Source organism: Dunckerocampus dactyliophorus, chromosome 12, assembly GCF_027744805.1.
Source record: "Dunckerocampus dactyliophorus isolate RoL2022-P2 chromosome 12, RoL_Ddac_1.1, whole genome shotgun sequence".
Lineage (NCBI taxonomy): Eukaryota > Metazoa > Chordata > Actinopteri > Syngnathiformes > Syngnathidae > Dunckerocampus > Dunckerocampus dactyliophorus.
The window spans coordinates 16,953,786-16,975,727 of NC_072830.1; the positions used below are offsets into that span (position 1 = coordinate 16,953,786).

A 21,942-nucleotide genomic window follows, 5' to 3' on the forward strand; every position below is an offset into this window, starting at 1 on the left:
TATTTATTAATATATTATTAATATATTATTAATTTTTTCAAGAACAATTCGTATTTGTTCTAAAAAAAAAAAAAGTTGGATATTTTTGAGAAATAAACGTCACATACATAAAAAAATAAACCTACATATTTTCTCAAAGAAAGAGAATAAAACCTTTAAAAAAACCCTTGATATTACCTTTTCAAGAGTGTTGTATATTTGAAAGAAAATGTTATATTTCTTTTAGAAAAACGGTTGAATATTTTCAAAAAAATGCCAATAAACTTACAAGGATAATGTTCTTCACGTTCAATAAATTGTTTTTATATTTCTGAGAAAAAACGTTGAATATTTTCGAGGGAAAAAGTATACATTGTCTCAAGTTGTAAGCTTTCCAAGAATACAGAAGTTGAGAAAAAAAAGTAGTGTATTTTCCTGAAAAAAGTTGTATTTTTTTTTAGAAGAAAGTTTGAATATTTTCAAGAAAAAGACGTCATTTTCTGGAATAAAGTAGTGTATTTTATATTTTCATTTCAATTGATTTCATTTTTCAAGTTGTACATTGGTGTGAAAAAAGTGTTAAAAGCGGGCAATCGCTTTTTCACACCGGGCCCTGTAGGTTTGGATAATACAAACTTTCATTTAAAAACTGCATTTTGCGTTCAGTTGCGTTGTCATTGACTAATATTTACATTTGTTTGATGATCTGAAGTGTGACAACCGTGCGAAAAAAAAAAAAGAAATCAGGAAAGTTGAAAAAAGTCTCAAAGAAATTAAATTAAATAAATTAAATAAAATAATAAAATTAAAAAAATAAAATTTAATAAAAATTAAATAAAATATATATAAAAATATATATATTTTTTAAGCAATAAGGTTTTACATTCTTGACAAAAAAAGTCCTATCTTCTTCTCATGAAAAAAACCTCCAAACCTGAAAAACGTGCTTTTCCACTTCTAACATTAAAAACATGTAAGTTTACATTTTGGAATGGCCTGTACAGTTAATAAAGGCTGCGTGTAAAAATATTCCATATTACACTGAAATCAATGCTGAGAGTCGTATTCTTGTCAGCGTTGATTCAGCCACTAACGGTCTGTGATGTCGACGTGTGCAAATATTTTCGACGACTCTATCGGCCATGAGAGTGTCATCCAGATGTTCCTGCCTCATCATGCGGGTGCGAAGTTCAAAAGCAAAACATCCCCACAGGAGGGAACATTTAACTCTTGCCTTTCCCAGATCAGACTTTGCATTAGTAGCCCGCTTATTTTGTGAAGCAATTCTCTGGAAACTCCCATAAAGTTCATGACAGAACGAGGGGAGGGGGGGGAGGGAGCGTGCCTATTGATTTACGGAGAACTGAATAAACATGTTTGGGAGCATGAAAGCTCACAGTAGTGACAGTGTTTCCTGGCACGGGCCCAGCGTTGTGATGAAGGGTGAGACTATCATTTATCTTTCCATATCATTGGAGGTCAAAGCTGTTATGGTCTTATATCACTGCTCTCTCTTTCATTAGCAGCATTCCCTCATTGGGCGCACGTTCAATCCGCTGAGGTCAGTATATTAATAATGCACTTAAATTATAGCTGTTTGGCCATGAACCTTGCTGGTGAGGACCAGAAAACATCTGTTTCCGCTTGCTCGCCTGACAGGGTTCGTTTTTAAATAAGGGATTCAGATGTGCGCTTTCAGGAATCAGTGATCCAACCACCACAATGTATGGCGACTGCATTAAATGTGGAAGAAAATGTGTTTGCACTGGACACTTGGCTTTACAGCACTGCCATGGCTGGATTGATCCAGTCAAGATAAGCGCCAGCCAGGCCTGCTGCTGATGTTCTCCCAGAGATTATCACGCCTCCCCCTCAGCGGACCATCAGGCCCCTTTCATACCCTGGCACACTACACCAATCAAAGGTCCTCGATATATGACAGGAAGGTCCAAGTGCAAAAATGCTGGCAAAAGATCCACTGGATTACAGGATTGCTGTGTTGTTTTTCAGGACATCTTGTAGCACAAAAATGCAAGTCAAAGATCCTCTACATGACAAAGGTGCTCTTCTGGTTTTAAGGACCTACCGCAAAACGCTAGTCAAAGATCCTTTACTGCACATTAAAGGAAGGACTTACTGCAAAAATGATGCTCTGCTGTTTTTAAAGACCTACTGCGACAACACGAGTCAAAGATCCTCTTTCTGACAGGAACGCTATGCCATTTTTAAGAACATATCGTACTGCAAAAATGCTAGTCAAAGATCCTTACCTAACAGGAGTTCTCTGCTGTTTTTAAGGAGCTACTGCAAAAATCAAAGTCAAGGATCCTCTTTGAGCACACTGCGGTTTGTCTATCAAAAATCCTCTTCCTGGCAAGAATGCTCTGCTATTTTTAAGAACATACAACAAAAATGACAAAGTCAAAGACCCTGTATATGACAGGACTGATCTCCTGTTTTTTAGGACCTACTGCAAAAACGCCAAAGATCCTCTTTTTGAGGATCAGCGCTTTGCTGTTTTCAAAATCACACCATAAAAATGACACTGCTGTTTTTAAGGACATACTGCAAAAATGCAAAAGTCCTCTTTTTGACAAAAGTGCTCTGCTGTTTTTAAAAACACACGATAAAATGCTCGTCAAACATCCTTCATATGACAAGAGTGCTTTGCTGTTTTTAAAAACATACTATTAAAATGCTAGTCAAAGATCCTTTATATGACAAGAGCGCTGCTGTTTTTAAGGACCTACTGCAAAAACGCCAGTCAAAGATCCTATTTTGACAAGAGAGCTCTGCTGTTTTTAAAAACATACTATAAAAATAACTCTGCTGTTTTTAAGGACATACTGCAAAAATGTCTATCAAAAATCCTCTTCCTGGCAAGAATGCTCTGCTATTTTTAAGAACATACAACAAAAATGACAAAGTCAAAGACCCTGTATATGACAGGACTGATCTCCTGTTTTTTAGGACCTACTGCAAAAACGCCAAAGATCCTCTTTTTGAGGATCAGCGCTCTGCTGTTTTCAAAATCACACCATAAAAATGACACTGCTGTTTTTAAGGACATACTGCAAAAATGCAAAAGTCCTCTTTTTGACAAAAGTGCTCTGCTGTTTTTAAAAACACACGATAAAATGCTCGTCAAACATCCTTCATATGACAAGAGTGCTTTGCTGTTTTTAAAAACATACTATTAAAATGCTAGTCAAAGATCCTTTATATGACAAGAGTGCTGCTGTTATATGACAGGAGCACGCTGCTGTTTTTAAGGACCTACTGCAAAAACGCCAGTCAAAGATCTTCTTTCTGACAAGACCGCGTTGCTATTTTTAAGAACATACTATAAAAATGATGGTCAAAGATTCTTGATACAACAGGAGCGTCCTGCTGTTTTTAAGAACATACTGCAAAAACACTAGTCAAAGATCCTCTTTCTGACCAGAGCACTCTGCTGCTTTTAAGAACATACGATTAAAAATGCTACTCAAAAATCCTTTCTATGACACGACTTCTCTGCTGTTTTTTCAGGACCTACTGCAAAAACACTACTCAAAGATCCTCTATAAGACTGGAGAGCTGTAATCTGATTGTTTAAAGAAAAAGCCCCCTTGAAGTAAAATCGGGCCAGCACAGCTGATTCTGAAGGCCTTGGGTAAGCTGAAATCTGATTGGACAAAATAATGTAAACTACACATACATGCACTGGAAGCAGTGCAGCTAAGAAATATGTTACACAATGAAGATAATAGACTGTTGGGAATAAATGAATACAATTTCATGGAACAAACACTGGAATTGAAGTTGTAAGAGTATATAGGAGGTCAGTAGGTCAGTCATAGTGATGGTGCCGTAGCAGAGAAGACTTTGACGGCACACCGATGGACAGCAGGCTGCAAAAAGCAAAGTAAGACTGAATGGAGAATGAAGACAGCTGTTGGTAGTTATCCTTCTTCAACCGCAGTAGCGATGTTGCAATAAACCACAAGGAACGTCGCAACATAAAAAAATATGAATGCCATCACGACACGCATTGTTTCAACATCCAAAATGCTGGAAATAAACACACGCTGGAGTGTTTCCTTGAGGGTGAAGTATTTTATTAGCCTCTTTTTTCAGTGCCGTGTGGAAACATTTATGGCTTTTTTTATCATTTAATTGCACAGGTGTCTTTGTGCCCCGTGGCAGAGTGTGTGAGGTCCCCTGAGCTTGTTAAAAAACAAACTGTAGCAAAAAAAAAAAAAAAAAGTGTGTCAGCGGATATCAAATTGCGAACTTTAAATGCTGCAATTTTATCACAGGCGTTTATTTAGCTAAAACACAGAGGACGGTGCGTTAATTGGAGGCAGGGCATGATTCATGTGAAAGGTCATTACATACAGTACAGTATAACCACACGTTGTAAAAGTCAAACCTCGTTTTTGTTGACAATTTTTGGCTATCGTACAATACTGCATGTAACAAAGTCGTCCATGTGCCCTGTGCTCTTATTGTTCCACGAAAACAAAGCACCTAAACGTTGCTGACTCACTGTTCGTACTCTTTTTTAAACATTTTTTTATGAAGTGCGACTGCTAAATAACTCGCCATCGGGCCAAAGAAAGTTGCAGGTGCCAGCAATTTAACAAATGTGAGAAACATTATTAAATTCAAGAAAAAAACTCATCGCAAAGTACGAAGATGGTGTCCTTTCCATTGAGAGTCTTCAGTGAAGGAAAAAGTGATTTCAAATGTTTACTTATCCCTTTTTAATTCATCATTTAGAATTATTTTGCATTTTTTTCTGCATGTAAAACTATGTTTATTTATATTTTATTTTATTTATTATTATTATTATTTATTTATTATTATTTTGTATTAATTATGTATATTTTGTTAATTTATTTATAATGTTTTATAAATATTCTATTTATAATATTGAACAGTAATACCTTAATAATAATAATAATAATAAAGATAATAATAATAATAAATATTATAATAATGACAACACATTTATGTCAATATTTAATATTTTTTATATATTCTGAACTGCTCTAGTTAATATTTTTGAGTGTTGGGAACAAATTAATTGGATTTACATGATTTCCTATGGGAAAAATTGGTTTTCATATGTTTTGTTTTTTGTCCGGCCACTTGGAACAAATTAATAACGGTGTGGACTCGAGTCAGACTCCAGATGCCATTTTGCTGACTTTGGACTCGACTTGACAATATCATCAAAGACTTGCAACTCGTCTTGGACTTTTACATCAATGATGCGGGACTGGACTCTTTTCAAGTTTGACTTGAAAATAATTGAGATTTTCAGTGAGTGTGTTCAGTAAAATGTGTCCCCATTCAAATTATTCGACTATAGTGAGCGTTATTACGTCATTTCCAGCAGGACACCACATTTCCCCAGAGAATGTGCCCCATTGAATGCATCTATTAACGTCCAGTCGGGTTTACGAACAAACAACAAGGGTGCGGCTTACATTTCTGTGAGTGCCAGCCTTCTGGAGAGTGCTAGTGGTTAACCCCTGGATGTGTCCACACGCTCCCAAAGATAATTGAATTTCACAAATTACAAGGTGATGGTATTTTATTTGCACTTTCACAGTGCTTATGACTTGTAAGGACTCAAAACCTTCAAGTCTGTGACCACAGACACGACTCGAGCCGTCTAGTCTTGAACGTCTTCAGTTGAGACTTGGCATTAAAGACTTGAGACCTACTTGAAACTTGTAAACCCCCACCTCTGACAAAAACCGAGGTGCCACTGTTTTTGCCTTTGTCGACCACGCACTCAAAGACTATAAGAGACTTCTAGAATAACGTTTTACTCACAGCAATGGCTGTGTGTAAGTAAATAGTAAGTAAGAGGGGAGTCAACTAAAATACATTTAACGTGGGGATTTAATGCTACCTTGCTCATTATGTTCTCTCTGCCTGTCCGGTATGAGTGTGCAAGCTGCAAGATTCCCCGACACATCTGTGTAAACACATGAAATTTCCCATTATCTAGTGCCAAAGCACAGATTAGACGGACGCATTAGTCAGACGAATGAGTCACCCACACGAGCCAGAACTGTCCCATGTGAGAAAACCACTGCAGACACTGATGTTCCTGTTGCTGGGGTGGTTAAAGGTTCAAAAAGTGTCGTTGACAATGCTGGTGACAGCAAGACATACAGTGGTTTGTACAGATAAATACAATTGTTGTCAGGTTCTCAATAATATTCCAAAACTGTCCCCGCAGGGTGAGCATGACAGAAAACAATTGCGACCCATTGGTGGTAGGGGCGCCCAAAGTGCGGCAAAAGGCTCAATTAGAAAAAGTTTAAATGTTGAAACCAACAACTGATAATAACACAAAGCATATATAGTATAGTATGTATGTATATACAGTATATATATCCCCCTTGTTTGGGGGGTTGGTAGATCTTGGTCTCCAGGGATCAGACCAGGGATCTTTGTCTCAAAAAAGTTGGTGACCACTGCCCTAGAGCCTGTTTATGCCCACAAAAATGAAAACAAATCTATCATCTCCCTTACTTGTTTGCACCACTTTTGAAATAAATAAATAAATAAATAAAAAACAGGCTTTGCTACATGTCTTAAAATAAAGCCTGGTGCTCTGCTGACTATACGTCAGTCAGCTACAGACGTGGGAGCTGTAACTTTGATCCTTTGTTTTTCTGCAGCGAATAGGCTAACCTAGCATGATGTTGCTGTTAAAATATGACAGTAGTGTTAGCACTGAAGCTCTATTATGCTACCAGGATCCTTTCCTTCCTTCATATTCCCATTCATTCAGGTCATTTTGTTCTCAGGGCACTGAATCGATCGAAACTGGACAGCCGGACTACAGCTGTCCTATCTAGTCAAGACTAGTGCTGTCCTATGTAGTCTTTGAGCATAAACTGATTAAGCCTGCTTGGATGAGAGGCAAAATGTCGCTCAACGTCCTGAGAAGTTCACTCCAAATTGTCCGACAGTAACGTACGTAACGTTATCTTAAATTTGTACCCACTTTCTTGCGTCTTTTTCGCTAAGATGAAAGCTCACACAGCGCTGAAGTACAATTTTGTTGCCACTTTCCACACATGAAATTAGACAAACGACCAGTAGACCTGCTGCTGCATTTAATGTTGACAAACAAGGAACAAGCGCACAGATGTGATGAAACGTTGCGCATCATCTTGTCACTATGCAAAAAAACAAAAAAAACAATCCTCTTCATTTGTCAGCGTTTCAAATCACTGGCCGCGCTTTTACGTTTTGAAAGCACACTCCATATACTTCACACGCCACGTGTACAAAACTACATTCATTCAAACAAACCGGGGCAGACGCACAATTCAGAAACGTCTCTTTCACAGCAATAACAATACACATCATAACAATAATGTGGTTGTTTTGTCATATTATTGCTTTGAGATCATCTATAAGACACAAAAGAAGAGCTATGGGGCGAGCGCCATCAGAGTGACACAGATTTGAAATGCTCCTTGAAGAAAATAAATAAATAACGTCTTCGGTGATTGTACCGTGTTCATTGACGGGGCTCTGTCGTAAAAAGTGGGCGGTGTTCAGTGAATATATAATTAAATCATCAGTAAAAACGCACCGTAGTAAAACACTGCCGTGTGTGTTGGAAATGACGGGTGAAAGCGCGAGGGAGGAGCGGTATGATAACATCCAAGGGTGCCACTTGAGCACGTGTAGGTCGGAAATATGCGCATAAAGTGTGTTTTAGTTTTGTCTTAAATAAGTCAACTGGTGATACATGGTAGGTCCAGAAGTGTTGGGAGGATGATAGAAATTATTTTGTCTTGACACACCACCACGTACAATATCGCGTGTAACAAACTGTTGTATTTTACCCTTTTGGTATATATGTGGACTGATACTGCCAGCATCATTCTTGGAGGCGAATAAAGTATCTTCTGTATCTATCTATCCTTTTGGATCACACACCCAACACCAAATCTCACGATAGTTAGGGCCTGTCCACATGGGAACATTTTCAAGTGGAAAGGATAAAGTATGTTATCGTTTCTGCCTTTCATTCACACGATTCATTCAACGACGACCCCGTGAAAGTTACTGCTGCAGAAAAAACAACATGATATCGGTATACGTCGAGCGGCATGACTCCCAGTCGACATTTTCATCTCTCATGTTTTTTGTCTTATACTCCAAAGTGACTTGGTTTTAAGTCTAGAAAAGCTGGACAAGATGATGGCCGTTGCGAGCATGCGTTCTCTCTTCTTCTGTAGTTTCGGTTACAGCGCCGCCTGTATGTGTGCCTTATGTGTTACAACGTTTTCACCCAGCGACGCGTTCCCTTCTGGACGTGACTAGTTATCAGAGGTGGGAGAAAGTCAGCATTTTGCAAGTCTCAAGTCTTTAATCTCAAGTCAGGTCTCAACTAAAGACGTGCAAGTCCAAGTCCAAGTCTCAAGCCTCGAGGCGAGACAGGTCGAATCAAGGCTCAAGTCGCTGGCTTGAAATTTTCGAGTCCTTACAAGTCCAAATAAAATGTCATTTTAACAGTGAAACACTATTAATTTAACTTGACAAATACAATGAATGCAATTTGAATTTTTCTATTTTTGAAATAAGACCAGTGCGTATTTTCAAGTCATCAGATTCAAGTTTGAGCCAAATCCCGAGTCATTGATGTCAAAGTCCAAATCGAGTTGCAAGTCACGTCCAAAGTCATCAAAATTGTGACTCGAACACGACTTGAGTCCAGACCTCTGCCATTTCCTGATCTGAAACTGCGTGGACGCCAAAAAACCCCCCAAAAACGCCCGTGTGGACGGGGCCTTAGTTTACACAATACTTTGGCATCCTATGGGAAAAATTGCTTTGGTTGTAGTACATTTCAGAACCTTTTGGAACGAACAAATAACGAAAACAAAGGTACCACTGTACACCCCAGTGTCTGTACTATTATTTTGACCTGAAATTTCTCCCACCGCTCAATGTGGCGCTCTACGAAAAAACCCAAGACACTGTAACTTCAGGGTGTTTTCCTGGAAAAAAAAAATTCAAGAAGCAAAATGACTTAGCCACCAATTGGCAAGAAGTCATTGACCATTTGTGTAGTGCTTATAAAACACCTCATAGAGGGCGCCACACATTTATGAGTCATGTATTTGTGTGCCATGGTACATGCCGCCGCTGCCTTTCGCGCAGATCGCACCGGCACGATTCAAGGGTACCTGCCGTAAAAACTACGGCAAATCAAACCCGCGATGAATTCGCTCACAAATCCATGTGTTTTTGAGAAACCACTTCAATTAAAGTTGGACTGACTTGACGTGATTGTTGATGGTGGTGGTGTATAAAGGCAAAAGCAGAAAAACGGCAAGTACCTCAGAAATGTGGAAGTGAAGAAGCCATAGAAGAAGTGGAAAGACAAAACAAGGCACTATTTTAGTTGTCTTTCTGTTACTGAGGCTGAATGTTTCATACACACAACGCTCATTTCTATTGTGGTTTGTTGTGAAATGATCACCCCCTATTAGGCAGATTTTTCTTGTATTTTGACTATAACATTTGGACATTTTCACCTGCAACTTGAACAAAGGCATGTTCATCCACCTTACAAATCACATGTTCTCGGAGAAAGGCTTCTTCTGAGCGTTTGCAAGGCTGTCAAACAAGAAAACAAATAGCGATCGTAACATAAACCCCACAAATAAACAGACAAGAGGTCATGGGGTGTCCTCTTCGTTACATGCGGTGCAAAAGTCTAAGTCAAAGTTCAAGATGTGATGCCCCCTTTCGGTGCCTAAGTTTAGTTCAGTATGTAGCCGAGTGGTCTCTTTGCTCTCCCCTCACGCTCCATCTGTCGTCTTCAGAACGCAGCGCAGCGTCTTCACCCAGACATCCACCCCTCACTCGCTTTTTTTAAAGTCTTTCCTGAATTTGAACACAAAAGAGGACCCCTGCAATGAAATCAGACCCCCAGTTAGAGAAATATGAGGAGACTATAATCTACTAAAGCAAGGGTTTAAATTAAGCAGCAGCTCTTTGACAGCCGTACATCAGCTCTATTTAAGACATAACCCCCCCCCAGTGAGTTGAAATGTCCACGCATGGACAGCCAGGCTTCATTCTTAATTCACTTCAGTGAAACACACTCACCTGACACAATATTAGGCACACAATGAGATCCAATACATGAGCTGCATTTAAAAAGATAATAATGCTCACCTTTAAGATGCTAAATTATGATAAAACAATATGTTCATTATTATGGGTTACCCCTCCCGTTCGTCAAAAAATGCCACCAAAATATTAAAACCAGCTCCCATTATGATGCCTAAAAATTACAAATACAAAAGAAAAAAAAAACATCTGCTTATATGAATTAGAAACAACTATTGGTATGATGCAGTTGGGTTCAAAACCTTTGTAGATGTCTTTTTTTGTTTATTTTGGTAAAAAAATAAAAGGTTTTACAGTGGATTCAGCATTCACAGCCCCGCATATTTGTGGAATAATCATAAAAAAATATATATTTATTTTGATTTGTGGGAACACCTGCCCAGTTGTGCTTTTTCTTTCCAAAAATAGCCAGTTTTTTTTTGCACAAGACCCATCTCATTTACCTTAAGTCGGTAATCATTTAGAAATACATTTTGTCATACATGCATTGCATGTTGTAAGACAGAATTCAGCACATTTATTATGGAAAGTTTGTGTGTTTCTGAACATTTACAATGAGGGTTGAATGATTTCAAGGGTATGTACGGGATCTCCTACAAGTGCGTCCCACCTTTTTCCCACCGACGACTGAAAATCAAAAGGATCCAGGCGGTCACTTCCATATTTTTATGTATTTTTAAAATTTTGTAAAAAGGCTAAAAAAAAAACTTTATATATACTGAAAGACAACGCTTTGTTTTATTATTAGTTATAAGTATCAACATTTCAGCTTCTTCTCTTTACATTTTGTCTTTTCGCTCAATTTTTCCCCATTTATGCTGGCTCTTTTGGTTGAATTTTATTTCCACAATGTGCCACGGGCTAATAAAAAAACACGCTACGTGCCGCGAATGGCCCGCAGGCCGCACTTTACACTCCCTGATCCACCGTGGTACTTCGCTTTCTTGTCTTTTCGACTAAATTGATGAATTGAAAAAAAACTAATCAAACTTGGGCATTCATTTCTATGTAAAGACAAAGCTGTGGCTGTAGCACACATCGTGGATCTTATTAGGTGGTGCACATCAAGTGTTTGGTGAGTGTTTTTCAACATATAACAAAGGAAAACAGGTCATAGTCTGACTTCATGAGCAGAAATGGTAAGGTTAAAAAGAGAAAAAAAGGATGCATGACAGTTTCATCACTTAGTTTTTCAGAGGATTGTATTATTTTTACGCATAGAAATATAGAAATCTTTGTTCTGTCCAAGCTGTTTATTGCAACAGCCCTGTAGCCTTGCATGGGGCACTACGGGTAAAAAGGCAAATGGAGTGTGATGAAAGTGTTTCGCATGTTGCTGCAGTTCCGTCTCATGTCGCTACAGTACTCAGAAACGAGGAGTTGCTGCAGAGAAAATAGTATAGGCAGACAGTGCACTCAGGACTACTAACACTAAGCACACAAGCAAGGAGTCAGTTGGCTTTTACTTACATACCACTGCACTCACTCACTGCACAGCTTACTTCTTCTTCCCGCCTAATGACATATTTTCAGTTTTTTTCTTCTGTGCCTCATTGAACAAAAGACACACCTTTATGTTAGCAAGTGGCTTTGGAGCGCATGCATGAGTGTATCTCATATACACAAGAGTTTGGCACGCTTGTATGGCGTACACACTGTTTTGGAATTGTTGATTGGGGGGGGGGGTCACTAAAAACTAAAAAAGTGTTCCAAACTACAGACAGTACCCGTCAAAAGTTTGGAGACACCATCTCATTCTATAGCATAGGAAAGTGTGTATAAACCTTTGACTGATACTGTATGTAGACTTTTTTGCAATCTGCTGCGCCTCCCCTAACGTTCTCTGCCACTCCCCGAAAAGGAGTCATGCCTCACATTGCTATTTTTTTTTTTTAACTAAAATACATACAATACAGTCAACCCTCGCCAAATCGTGTTCAAATTTGTCAGCTTTGTCAGCTTATGTTTTTTCAAACATATACTGTATTTTCCAGACCATAAATCACACTTTTTTCATGGTTTGGCTGGTCCTGTGACATATCACAGTGGGTTTAAAACACCCAAATAATTCAGCATTGTGCTGTACTCGTCTCAACATAGTAAATAAGTAAATAAGCATAAATATGTAAAGGCTAGATCGTCACCTGGCTAACATACTGCATAGCTAAAGTTAGTTTAGCAGGTTTAAAAATATTTTTTTCTTTATTTTTCTCATGCTGCGACATCGTCTGGTGCGCCTCCACACTTTGAAAACCATTGGACTAGATCCGACCCTTTCAAGGAACTCTTATCATAAAGACTATGGAATTCTAAGACACCAGCGATGTGAGACTTTTTAAAAAAAAATTCTCTATTGCAAAAGCTGACATGCACACTAAACCCCCATAACTTCATTCATGAAGCGAAATAATAGGTAGAAAGTTACATAAATGGATAGATAGATAGATAGATAGATAGATAGATAGAATAGGTTCTACCTCGGTCATGGCATCATCAATCTGCTTAAGCTCCTCATAGTGGTCCCGGGAGTCCCTCAGAGGTTGAACCATGATCTCCTCAATCTGAGGGAAAAGCTACCCATGAAGACAACAAAAGGCAAAAAAAAAAAAAAGTTAGTCTGACGTACTGGTGCATACTTACTGTCCAGTAGGTGTGTCTACCTTCATGACGGTTTCAAACATGGGGATGAGGACAAACTTGATGAAGCCTATCTGAGCGGTGGGTTTGGTGACCTTGTCTCTGTCCATGAAGGGGGCCACCGGCAAGCCCTCAGACTTCTCCCGGTCACTCTGAGAGACATAGATGTCGACACCGGGTGTACTAATCATATCGTGCTCAGGCCCAGCTCAAAGCTAAAGCTCATTTGAGCGCTCTGATCCGTGCTCAGAGCGTACGACAACCGAGGCAACTTTTCCCATAGAAAATCAAATTAATCCGTTCCAGACAGCCAAAAATATTACCAATAATTACATTTTATAGAGAATAATTATAGTTCCCACATTACAGTACATGCAGAAAACAATGCAAAATAATTAGAAATGAGAAATGGATGGAACTTATTCCCGTACATCTTGGCAAGACACAATTCAATTGTATTTCTCATTGTCGTTATCAAATTGCTGGCACTCGCAACTTTCTTTGGCTCCATGGAGGGTTATTTAGCAGTCACACACAATGAGAAAAATGCACAGACAGTGTAGGATGCTTTGTTTAGGCACTCGAGTTCGCAGAACGATACAGTACAGGGCAAACTGACTTGTATCCAATCATAGGAAAAAAGGGGGTGCACAAAACCCACGTTTGACTGTAGAAATAAATAAAGACACAAAATAATCCAACCCACAGCATGCTCGTTCAACTGCGTAATAAAGACTAGATAAGTAATTAACGACACAAAGTGAATGACTCGGGTTAAGACCAGAAATAAACCACAATATTGGGAAATTGCAGAACACACAGCAGAACAGACGCATGAATGGCCTAATGTGGGTACATTTACGTTTTGGATGTGCTCACCTGCATGAAGTACTCCTCCAGTAGGCAATCCACCCATGGTTCAGCTACCTCGGTGGGCCTCACCTCGTTGGAAATGTCGCAGCATTTGATCAAAACCATCTTGAGCTTCAAAAACACAAACAGCAAGAAGGAATCGGGAGATGATTACTTGTGTCTTGAAGCAATTGAGGCCAAATGTTGTGCACTACTTGGCAGAGGCCGCTGCTGCTTCGGCCTCAACCAGTTTTCTCAATGAGTAAAATCTGCTTGGGCTACAAAGTGCACACTTACACATGTCACATGCTCCTCATTGGTGAAGTCAAAGTTGTCCACTTTCTGCTTGAAGGAGTCCAGTATCTCGCCATGTCTGGCCATGTCGGTGGCAAGGATGAGGGTGATAATGGCCTGCAGTTAGAAAGCAAGTCAGCTTCATGTTCACTTGGGAATAGCGAGATTTTAACAGGGAGCACCTGTCGAATCTGCTTAAACGCCTCAGGATCCACATTTGCAAATATATTGCACTCGGGAAGGGAAAGGATCTGGAAAGCCACAGCGCAATGATGGTTCTCCAGCGGTGATATGTCATTGTAGCGCACCGCCAGCTCTGTGCGGGCATTGATTTGGTACCTGATAGGTGCAAGACATGGGAGGATGGATTTAGAAGGGTGGGATAGCTAAAAAAAAAAAAAAAGAGAGAGAAATAGTTTCACAGTTCATTGACAACAGTGTTGTGTTCAGGGTGTTAAAACACACTGGGGTCAATGGCAGCTCATCCGTCAACACCCCCACACGAAGAATAGAGAGTCTTACGTGTTGTTGTATCCAGGGTGGTCCAGGTCATGACACACTGCAGCTGTCATTAGAATGCCCATGTCCGTGAGAGTCAGCTTCTCCTGCATAACAGTGAAAGTTGCACAATGTCGGAAATGTCTAAACATTATTCGGTGGGAATTCCAGAAAAATCGGGAAGAGCAGAGGGAGGCCCCTCACCGCCTCCTCACCTGCAGGTTGCAGAGGTGGATCATGCCGTACATCATCTGACTAACGCAGAAGCAGTGACGGAAGTTGTGGAAGGGGTTGTTTCGGTAGTTCTCCTGGATAGCCAACTACAAAACATAGTACACAAATTGGCAAAAGAAAACAGGTGATGAACGCAGTCCATATCTGTTGTGGAAAATTTCCTTTAGCACTGGTGGAAAGTAGGACTGTCAAATAACATTTTTAAAGCAGATTAATCCAGGTTTCAAATTAATTAATCATGATTAATCACAATTCCCAACTATCTCTGAAATATGGACATTTATTCTGTATTTTATTAACAGAACAATAAATAACAGGACATGCTAATATAGGAGGGCACACGGTGGCCTAGTGTTCAGCATGTTGGCCTCACAGTCAGGAGATCGTGGGATTATATCTTCGTTGGAACATGGGAGTTTGCATGTGCTCCCCGTGCACACTCCTGCTTCCACCCACATTTTAAAAAAATGCATGTTAGGTTAATTGGAGACTCTAAATTACCAGTACAGAGTCCAGTCCCTGTCTCTTGCCCAAAGACAGCTGGTATAGGCTCCAGTATACCCGCAACCCTCGTGCGGACAAGCGGTATAGAAGATGGATGGATGGATGGTTATATAGACCTGTATTTGTATATATTAACAGCTCCTAATGACCTGAACCTTTAAATCAAGCTAAAATATAGCACACATGTCTGAAAATCTATTTGCCTCATATTCCTCTCTTTAATAGTAGTAAAACATTTGAAAGACACTTTAACCGTGAGGGGGTGCGTTCTAATACACCACGTAATTAAAGCTGAATTCACATGGTTTGAGTGCAGCAAATTGTACTTTCCCATTAAGTGTTACGCAGTGCACTTCAATGCATCATCATGTGAAAAGCTCCTGGTCAGCACCGAGAGCACGGTGCTTTTTACGACCTCCTCCGGCATGCAGAAAGGAGACAATTATGGAGGTGTTCATTGTTTGTGTGTGTTATGTGAACCAATAAGTGAGTTTAATGATTATGTTTTACATCAAGTGGGAGTGTTAGTGATAAGGATACCCACTTACTGTTTTTCTTTGACTTTGTGTTCATTTAAACCACACATATAATGTACTTCTATATAATAAAGATGTTGTTGTGATGTTCGGAGTGCCTGTGAATGCAACTCTGTGTGACTCTGTGGGGATGCTACACTGCTGTCATAACAGAGACGTGTGGCTTGCCATAACGCACATACATTCATTACGCAAGAAATGTGAACTTAATTTAATAATTTAGTTAACGCGTTATGTTTGACAGTCCTAGTGGAAAGAAGAAAACTGTTCAATAGTCATAGTTATCCTGCGCAGAACGAGACAGTCAAAACAAACCCAAAGCAGTCCGATGCATGTGAAGGGACAGAAGCATGGTTATGCAAACTTTATCAAGGAAGGAAAAACAGGTGCAAGGCCGTATTTTAGGTTTCTCAGAAGCCACTGACATGGAAACGCTGTTGAGAAGGCTTGTTTTTGGAGAGAAGAGATGGTAGTGCTTCGGCCTTGAGCAGTTAACCATAATATAGCACCTACTTCTAGCAAGCCTGTGTAATATTAATGTGTATATTATACATATACATATACAAGTATGTTAATTCACAATTGTTTTCTGTTTTCCTCCCCTCTTGCCTCCAAACATGCAGGAAGAGGGTTCACTCTGTTCGTTGGTTCACCTAGACGCAAACGACGACGTTCGAACGGAGTGAGACCTGCTGTAAGTCATACTGTCGGGGGAAAGGCGGTGCCGCTAGCAAAAGCAAGCTCGCAAAAAAGTGGACACTCGTGAGGGGCAATGCAAGGTAACATAGAAGAAATGAAGAGGAAGAAATATGATTGCAAAGCCAAATGCCAAAGCTCTGTGCGGGAATGAGCAAGGAGCTCATCAACACGAACGAACCAGTATGCTGAATTTTTTTTCGAAAGTGGTGGCAACATAAAAGGTTGCCCACCTCAAAAACATCCACCCGACCCAGTTTTCCCATCTGGGAAAAAAAGTACACACCGACAGTCAACACTCAGTCAGACGTTTGATCGGCAAAGTAAATCCAAACGGAAAAGCGCAACATGGTGTGTATTCACAGAGTGTATTTTAACATCTCAAAAGAAATGCTGCTCTTTATTACCGATGAAAAGCCATCTTTTCAAGAAATGCTCCAAATGTTTGACAGATAGTACGAATTGCCTGTGAGAAAAACAAAAAGTCACCAACGGCAATTCGCAACTTTACAGAGTGAAATGACATTTAAAGAAAATATTGCCCTATGATCATATATTATTATTATATATTATCATAACATTAGTGGTTTATTGGTCTCAAAAAATGTTGACAATATGGTGACGTTTAGCATCAATCAACATTGGCATTGACAATAAACATTTCAAAATGCACCTACGTTGTTTTTTGACTCAGTTCAATAAAAGCATTTCTCTCTTGTGTATCACTTTAGTTGAGGCGAGTATGGCAAAAAAAAAAAAAAAAAAAAGAAAAGTGCCCCAAAAAAGCAAAAGACACTTAATCCTTTGATTCTTGTCGAACTTGACACTTGTGGGATATGTGGACTTATTGTGAAACACCAACGTTTTATGTGATTTTCATCAAAGTCCAAATCGTACAACCTGAGGCATGTTCAACTTCAGAGGTTCAGCTGCATTGGTGCTACAATCTGCTGCGTTATTGTTCCTTACCAGCCAGCGTTTGAGCGTGATGGGGTTCATGTTGAATTCTTTCACCAGTCCCAAGTCATGGTACATATACTCCAAACAGCTCAACATCTGTGGCCACAAAGCAGCATGAAACACGCCACAAACAAAAGAAGATAAAAACCATACAAGCGCACACCATGTAAGACTGCTGGGATATCTTGATTAAGTAGATTATTTTTGCTCTTTTGTGGGCACACTGACCTCATTGTGCTCCCAGTGCCAGACGTCAAATGTTGGCTTCTTCAGTGCCTCAATGGTCTCCTGAGACAGCGTGTACTGTGTTGAGGACAGAAGTAGGAGGACAAACGGTGAGAACCGCATATTATGCTTTGAAATGAAGCTTCTAGAGTGTCGCACCTTTGGATAGTTAGGGACATCTCGTCTCGGAGTGACTTTCTTGCCGTCATCGGAGAAATTGTATTTGCATGGGCAGTTGACCCTAAATTACAAATACTGTTTTAACTCATGGGTGACAAAACTTTTTCCACTCGTGGGTTTCATCTATATATATATATATATATATATATATATATATATATACTGTATATACACACACCTGTACACACACAATAGAGACCTGCTTTTAGCAAAAATACACAAGTAATTGATATGCGCATAAAAGTCAATTTTTGACACACAGCTCACTCCTCCCCCTCCTGCTAGCTTAACGTTGACATTCTCCGACGATTTCAGCTCAATATTTACAATAAAAGAGAATGTTGTAATTATTATTTGAACCCTCCCCATCTCTCTTCAACATGCCATCCATCCATCCATTTTCTATATCGCTTCTCCTCTTTAGGGTCGCGGGGGCATGCTGGAGCCTATCCCAGCTCACTTCGGGAGACAGGCGAGGTACAAACTGGACTGGTCGCCAGCCAATCGCAGGGCACATATAGACAAACAAGCATTCACACTCACATTATACCTATGGACAGTTTAGAGTCACCAATTAACCTAACATGCATGTTTTTGTTTGTTTTTGGATGTGGAAGGAAACTGGAAACCGGAGTACCCGGAGAAAAGAGAACATGCAAACTCTACACAGAAATGTGTGGAGAATTGAACCCTGGTCTTCCCGATATCCAGGCTGTTACTGTGTTGGCCAACATGCTAACCACTAGACCACCGTGCGGTCCTCTTCAACATGCCTCACATTATAGGTATGTTATAGGTACTCACCACTAATGAATGATAATGTAATCTGATACATGAACGGGGGAATCACAGTCATGGTGTGCAAGTTTTATATAAGTGGTGCGTTCAAGGACCATTGAACAAAGTGCGAAACCTCAAGGTTGGACAAAAACAATGTAACGAGTGAAGCAAAAAAAACAAACATGAAAAAATTTGGGCTTTTTTTTTAAAATAATGATACATGTATGCTGTACATTTTACCTGTACTATTATTCATGTATAAATGATTACTGTACAGTATTAGGCTAAATGACATGTGTGAATAAGATGTGTCAGAAAAAAAACAGAAAAACAGTCCACATGGAATTATTTGTCTTAGCTGTAAAGGTGTGGTACAATCGGGTCATCTGTAGGTTTCTTTATATTTCTGCACGCTAAATATGTTATCATGGCGGTCCACCTCAAAAAACGGAATTTAACTTTACAGGTTTTGAATGAATAAAAGACAGAGAATATACATGCATAAAGGATGCGGGATGTACAATATAAACTATAAACGACAAAACATTGACTGTCAAGAGTAGGTGAACGTCCCTCCTTGCTTACTTCCCGGACGACCTCCTCCACATTTGTTGCAATCAAGCAAAAACATGGCAATAAAGCGACAAAGAGCATGGCGAAATGTAAAAAACAAAAGCTAAACAACACCCCTCAAATATCAAATAGTACTTTTCTGCAGAACTTTGTTGTGGTAGCCTTGCTTCTAGGACCCTCTTCATCACATGGGCTCCAGCTGCTCTGCCCACAGATCCCCACCCACTCTGCTTTTGCTCAAAGAAGACATTTGGCGCCACCTATTGGTTTGCATCTATAAATCTCTAGACCCTACATATAAGACGACTCATCGTTTTTTTAAGACTTTTCTGTAGGGGAAAACACTGTGGTAATTGATTAGGAGAATTTAAGGTATATAAACAATATAGAACATTGCGTCACCTGCCACCAACTCTCGAAGTCATCTCATCCCGCAGCTTCTTCAGATCGTTTTTACACTTCTCAATCTCCACCACTTTCAGGCCCTCCACTGAAACATAACCACGACATGATGATGTTATTATCTTTCGTGCTGTTTTTTTCTTTTTCCTGATTCCATGGAAGCACATTTAAATCGACCGCTTACACTCCACTCTCTTCTCCAGCATGGCAAGCCTGTTGGTGACCTCCGTCTTCAGCTCGTTGATGCGAAACGCTCTAAGAGAAGACCAATGACATTGCGGCAAATTGGCGTCTGATTGAACTTGTCTCCAAGGAGCTGAAGCGTGCAAAATCATCAGTGGATGGCGAAGGGTAGGCTTCACATCAGAGCGTAACGTAAACAACAGGCGTTACCTGCTGAACTGCTCGGCCACCTGGGACAACACATTCTGAAACATGTCCTCCTTCTCTGCAGACACATACAATGCATGCAAAAAGCACTATACATAATTGTTATAATTTAACGGTGATAAGATCGTGGTTGAAGATACGTTACCTCCAAGTTGGCCAGTAGACAAGGGGACAACTTTGTACAAGGAACTGCACAGAAAGCAGAATATTAACATGAGTAATTATTGTTACTACTTCATTCGCTTTGACTCATAATGACGAAAGGCTGAACAAGGTGCCTCCACTACTGTTCTTAAAGGATCAAGGAACTGAAAAGATCAACTCGTCCCCGCCTAAGTCACACACCACACTTTCTCAAAATACATTCTCAGGTTTTTGAGTTATGTGCATTCCAGAGCCAGACTCAGATATTGATCGAAATCATAACCAAATGGGAATAAAGCAATCAAGATCATAACCAGATGGGAATAAAACAATCAAATTTAATTTAAAAAACAAACAGTTTTGAGCTCATTCATTACCATGTCCTTTTTTTTGAAGTGGTCAAAGAATGGCACAGAGTGAATTGCAGATATTTTCCAACAACAAACCTGACAATTCCCAATTTGGAGCAGCACCAGAATTGTAGATCTGTCTCCGGATCATGATTAAAGGTTTATCAATTCATTTGATTCAAATTTAACTAATTCAATACCAAAGACATAGTACGTTTTATAAACCCCAACACCGGATCTCAACAATGTATTTATACGTCTTTTACGTTTTTTTGCGTGAGAAGCTAAAAGAGCTGTTGACGCAACTCCCCACTAATCCATTTGGCTTCAGAGCAATTTTAAGCCATAAAAACGGCCACTAGGTTGCAGAAGTGCATTTGATGAGAGCTCAGTAGAGATCATGTAGACGGAAGAAACACACATGACAGGAAGGAGGAAGTGGGAGAGTGTGGAGGAGTTTAGCGTGCAGAAGGTTATGCATTGTAGGGAGATTTTACCGCATAAGAGGCATCTAGCGTTTTGGGAGGCACACAGCACATGGCGATGATTTCAGGAATCTGACTAATTTAGTGCATGGAAACGTATGGAATGAAGTTCTGCTGTCGATACCCACAACATGCGGGGAACACAAAATTCGGAGAAAATACCAGCACCACACGATTAAAACACGACACTTTGAGAAAACACAGTGCCAGTCTGTAACATAAAATGTGGCGTGACCTGCGTGTCACTGCGCAATACGTAGCCGGAACGCAATCGGTTCAACTGGGTTCTACGCATGTGCAGAACGCGTCAACATCCGGTATGCCTATTTTTCGGCAGTCACATGTTAGGCACGTGTAATCTACGCCATCCGTCAATCTATTTTACGGCAGCAAGCAATATACGTCACCTCTCCACTAGAAAAACTGAAAAAGCTGAATTGTCTAGATTAATCCATCATTGCACTCTACTTATGGTTGTTTACATTGAAATATAACTGCATTTTATGTTTTTTATTCTATTTATTTATGTATGTTGCACGTAACCGGATATGACGTTTACGCCTGCGCTAGGTGCATTGCATACGGTAAGTTTTTACGTAGCTCACTCTGGGTGGATGTCATAATACGATAGAAACATCGGCATGCTAACCAAGTATTTTAACAAGAGTCACTTATAAAATAACCTCCCAACATATTACATATATGAAGTACGGTTATTGACCGTTTATGTTCATACATTTAAAAAATAATAACTACCACAGTGCGTGATGTCGCAGAAGCACTGTCGTAAAAATTTCCTAAAGGAGGAAGTGACGTAGTCCTTGCACATGCGCGGGACCGACTTCGTTCCGGGTGACACTGCATAATATGTCGACTTGTTCTTTGCGGCAAGTAAGCTGTTTATTATGTTTTGCCAACTGCTGCACAATAAAATGTGAATCGAAAGCATTACAGTTTCCGCATTCATCGTTCAAGTATCTATCACTAATACAGTGAAATTTCGAGGAAATGTGAATATTTACCTTGCAAGTCGATTTCGGTGTGCACCCCAAAATT

General features: G+C 39.7%; 1 protein-coding gene and 1 long non-coding RNA gene across 8 annotated transcripts in view; one reads left to right on the forward strand and one right to left on the reverse strand.

Annotated features, from left to right (window-relative positions):
- Nucleotides 1-1,291: 1,291 nt before the first annotated feature.
- On the forward strand, nucleotides 1,292-21,687 carry LOC129191348 (uncharacterized). 3 transcript variants are annotated; one of them, XR_008573192.1, is made up of 7 exons: nucleotides 1,292-1,422; nucleotides 1,503-1,540; nucleotides 3,511-3,634; nucleotides 16,325-16,480; nucleotides 18,187-18,239; nucleotides 18,380-18,547; nucleotides 19,721-21,687. It is a non-coding gene; the product is annotated as an uncharacterized LOC129191348 (long non-coding RNA). The 3 variants fall into 3 exon arrangements; XR_008573194.1 differs by having other exon boundaries at nucleotides 16,325-16,395; XR_008573193.1 differs by having other exon boundaries at nucleotides 1,343-1,422; nucleotides 1,506-1,540.
- pde9ac (phosphodiesterase 9ac) overlaps nucleotides 7,088-21,942 on the reverse strand; it is a 29,986-nt gene continuing 15,131 nt past the window's right edge. For 4 of the 5 annotated variants that reach the window (XM_054794603.1, XM_054794600.1, XM_054794599.1 and 1 more), the window contains exons 7-21: nucleotides 20,053-20,096; nucleotides 19,911-19,965; nucleotides 19,702-19,772; nucleotides 19,518-19,605; nucleotides 17,742-17,823; nucleotides 17,586-17,660; nucleotides 17,367-17,453; nucleotides 14,643-14,747; nucleotides 14,452-14,534; nucleotides 14,112-14,268; nucleotides 13,933-14,046; nucleotides 13,663-13,767; nucleotides 12,807-12,935; nucleotides 12,624-12,719; nucleotides 10,651-11,695 (exon numbers count right to left, since the gene is read on the reverse strand). In XM_054794603.1, coding sequence (XP_054650578.1) covers nucleotides 11,645-11,695; nucleotides 12,624-12,719; nucleotides 12,807-12,935; nucleotides 13,663-13,767; nucleotides 13,933-14,046; nucleotides 14,112-14,268; nucleotides 14,452-14,534; nucleotides 14,643-14,747; nucleotides 17,367-17,453; nucleotides 17,586-17,660; nucleotides 17,742-17,823; nucleotides 19,518-19,605; nucleotides 19,702-19,772; nucleotides 19,911-19,965; nucleotides 20,053-20,096 — 1,342 coding nt within the window. In that variant the 3' untranslated portion in view covers nucleotides 10,651-11,644. Of the gene's footprint in view, nucleotides 9,924-10,650; nucleotides 11,696-12,623; nucleotides 12,720-12,806; nucleotides 12,936-13,662; nucleotides 13,768-13,932; nucleotides 14,047-14,111; nucleotides 14,269-14,451; nucleotides 14,535-14,642; nucleotides 14,748-17,366; nucleotides 17,454-17,585; nucleotides 17,661-17,741; nucleotides 17,824-19,517; nucleotides 19,606-19,701; nucleotides 19,773-19,910; nucleotides 19,966-20,052; nucleotides 20,097-21,942 lie in introns of those variants that run through there. The other variant, XM_054794604.1, reaches the window with a different exon arrangement.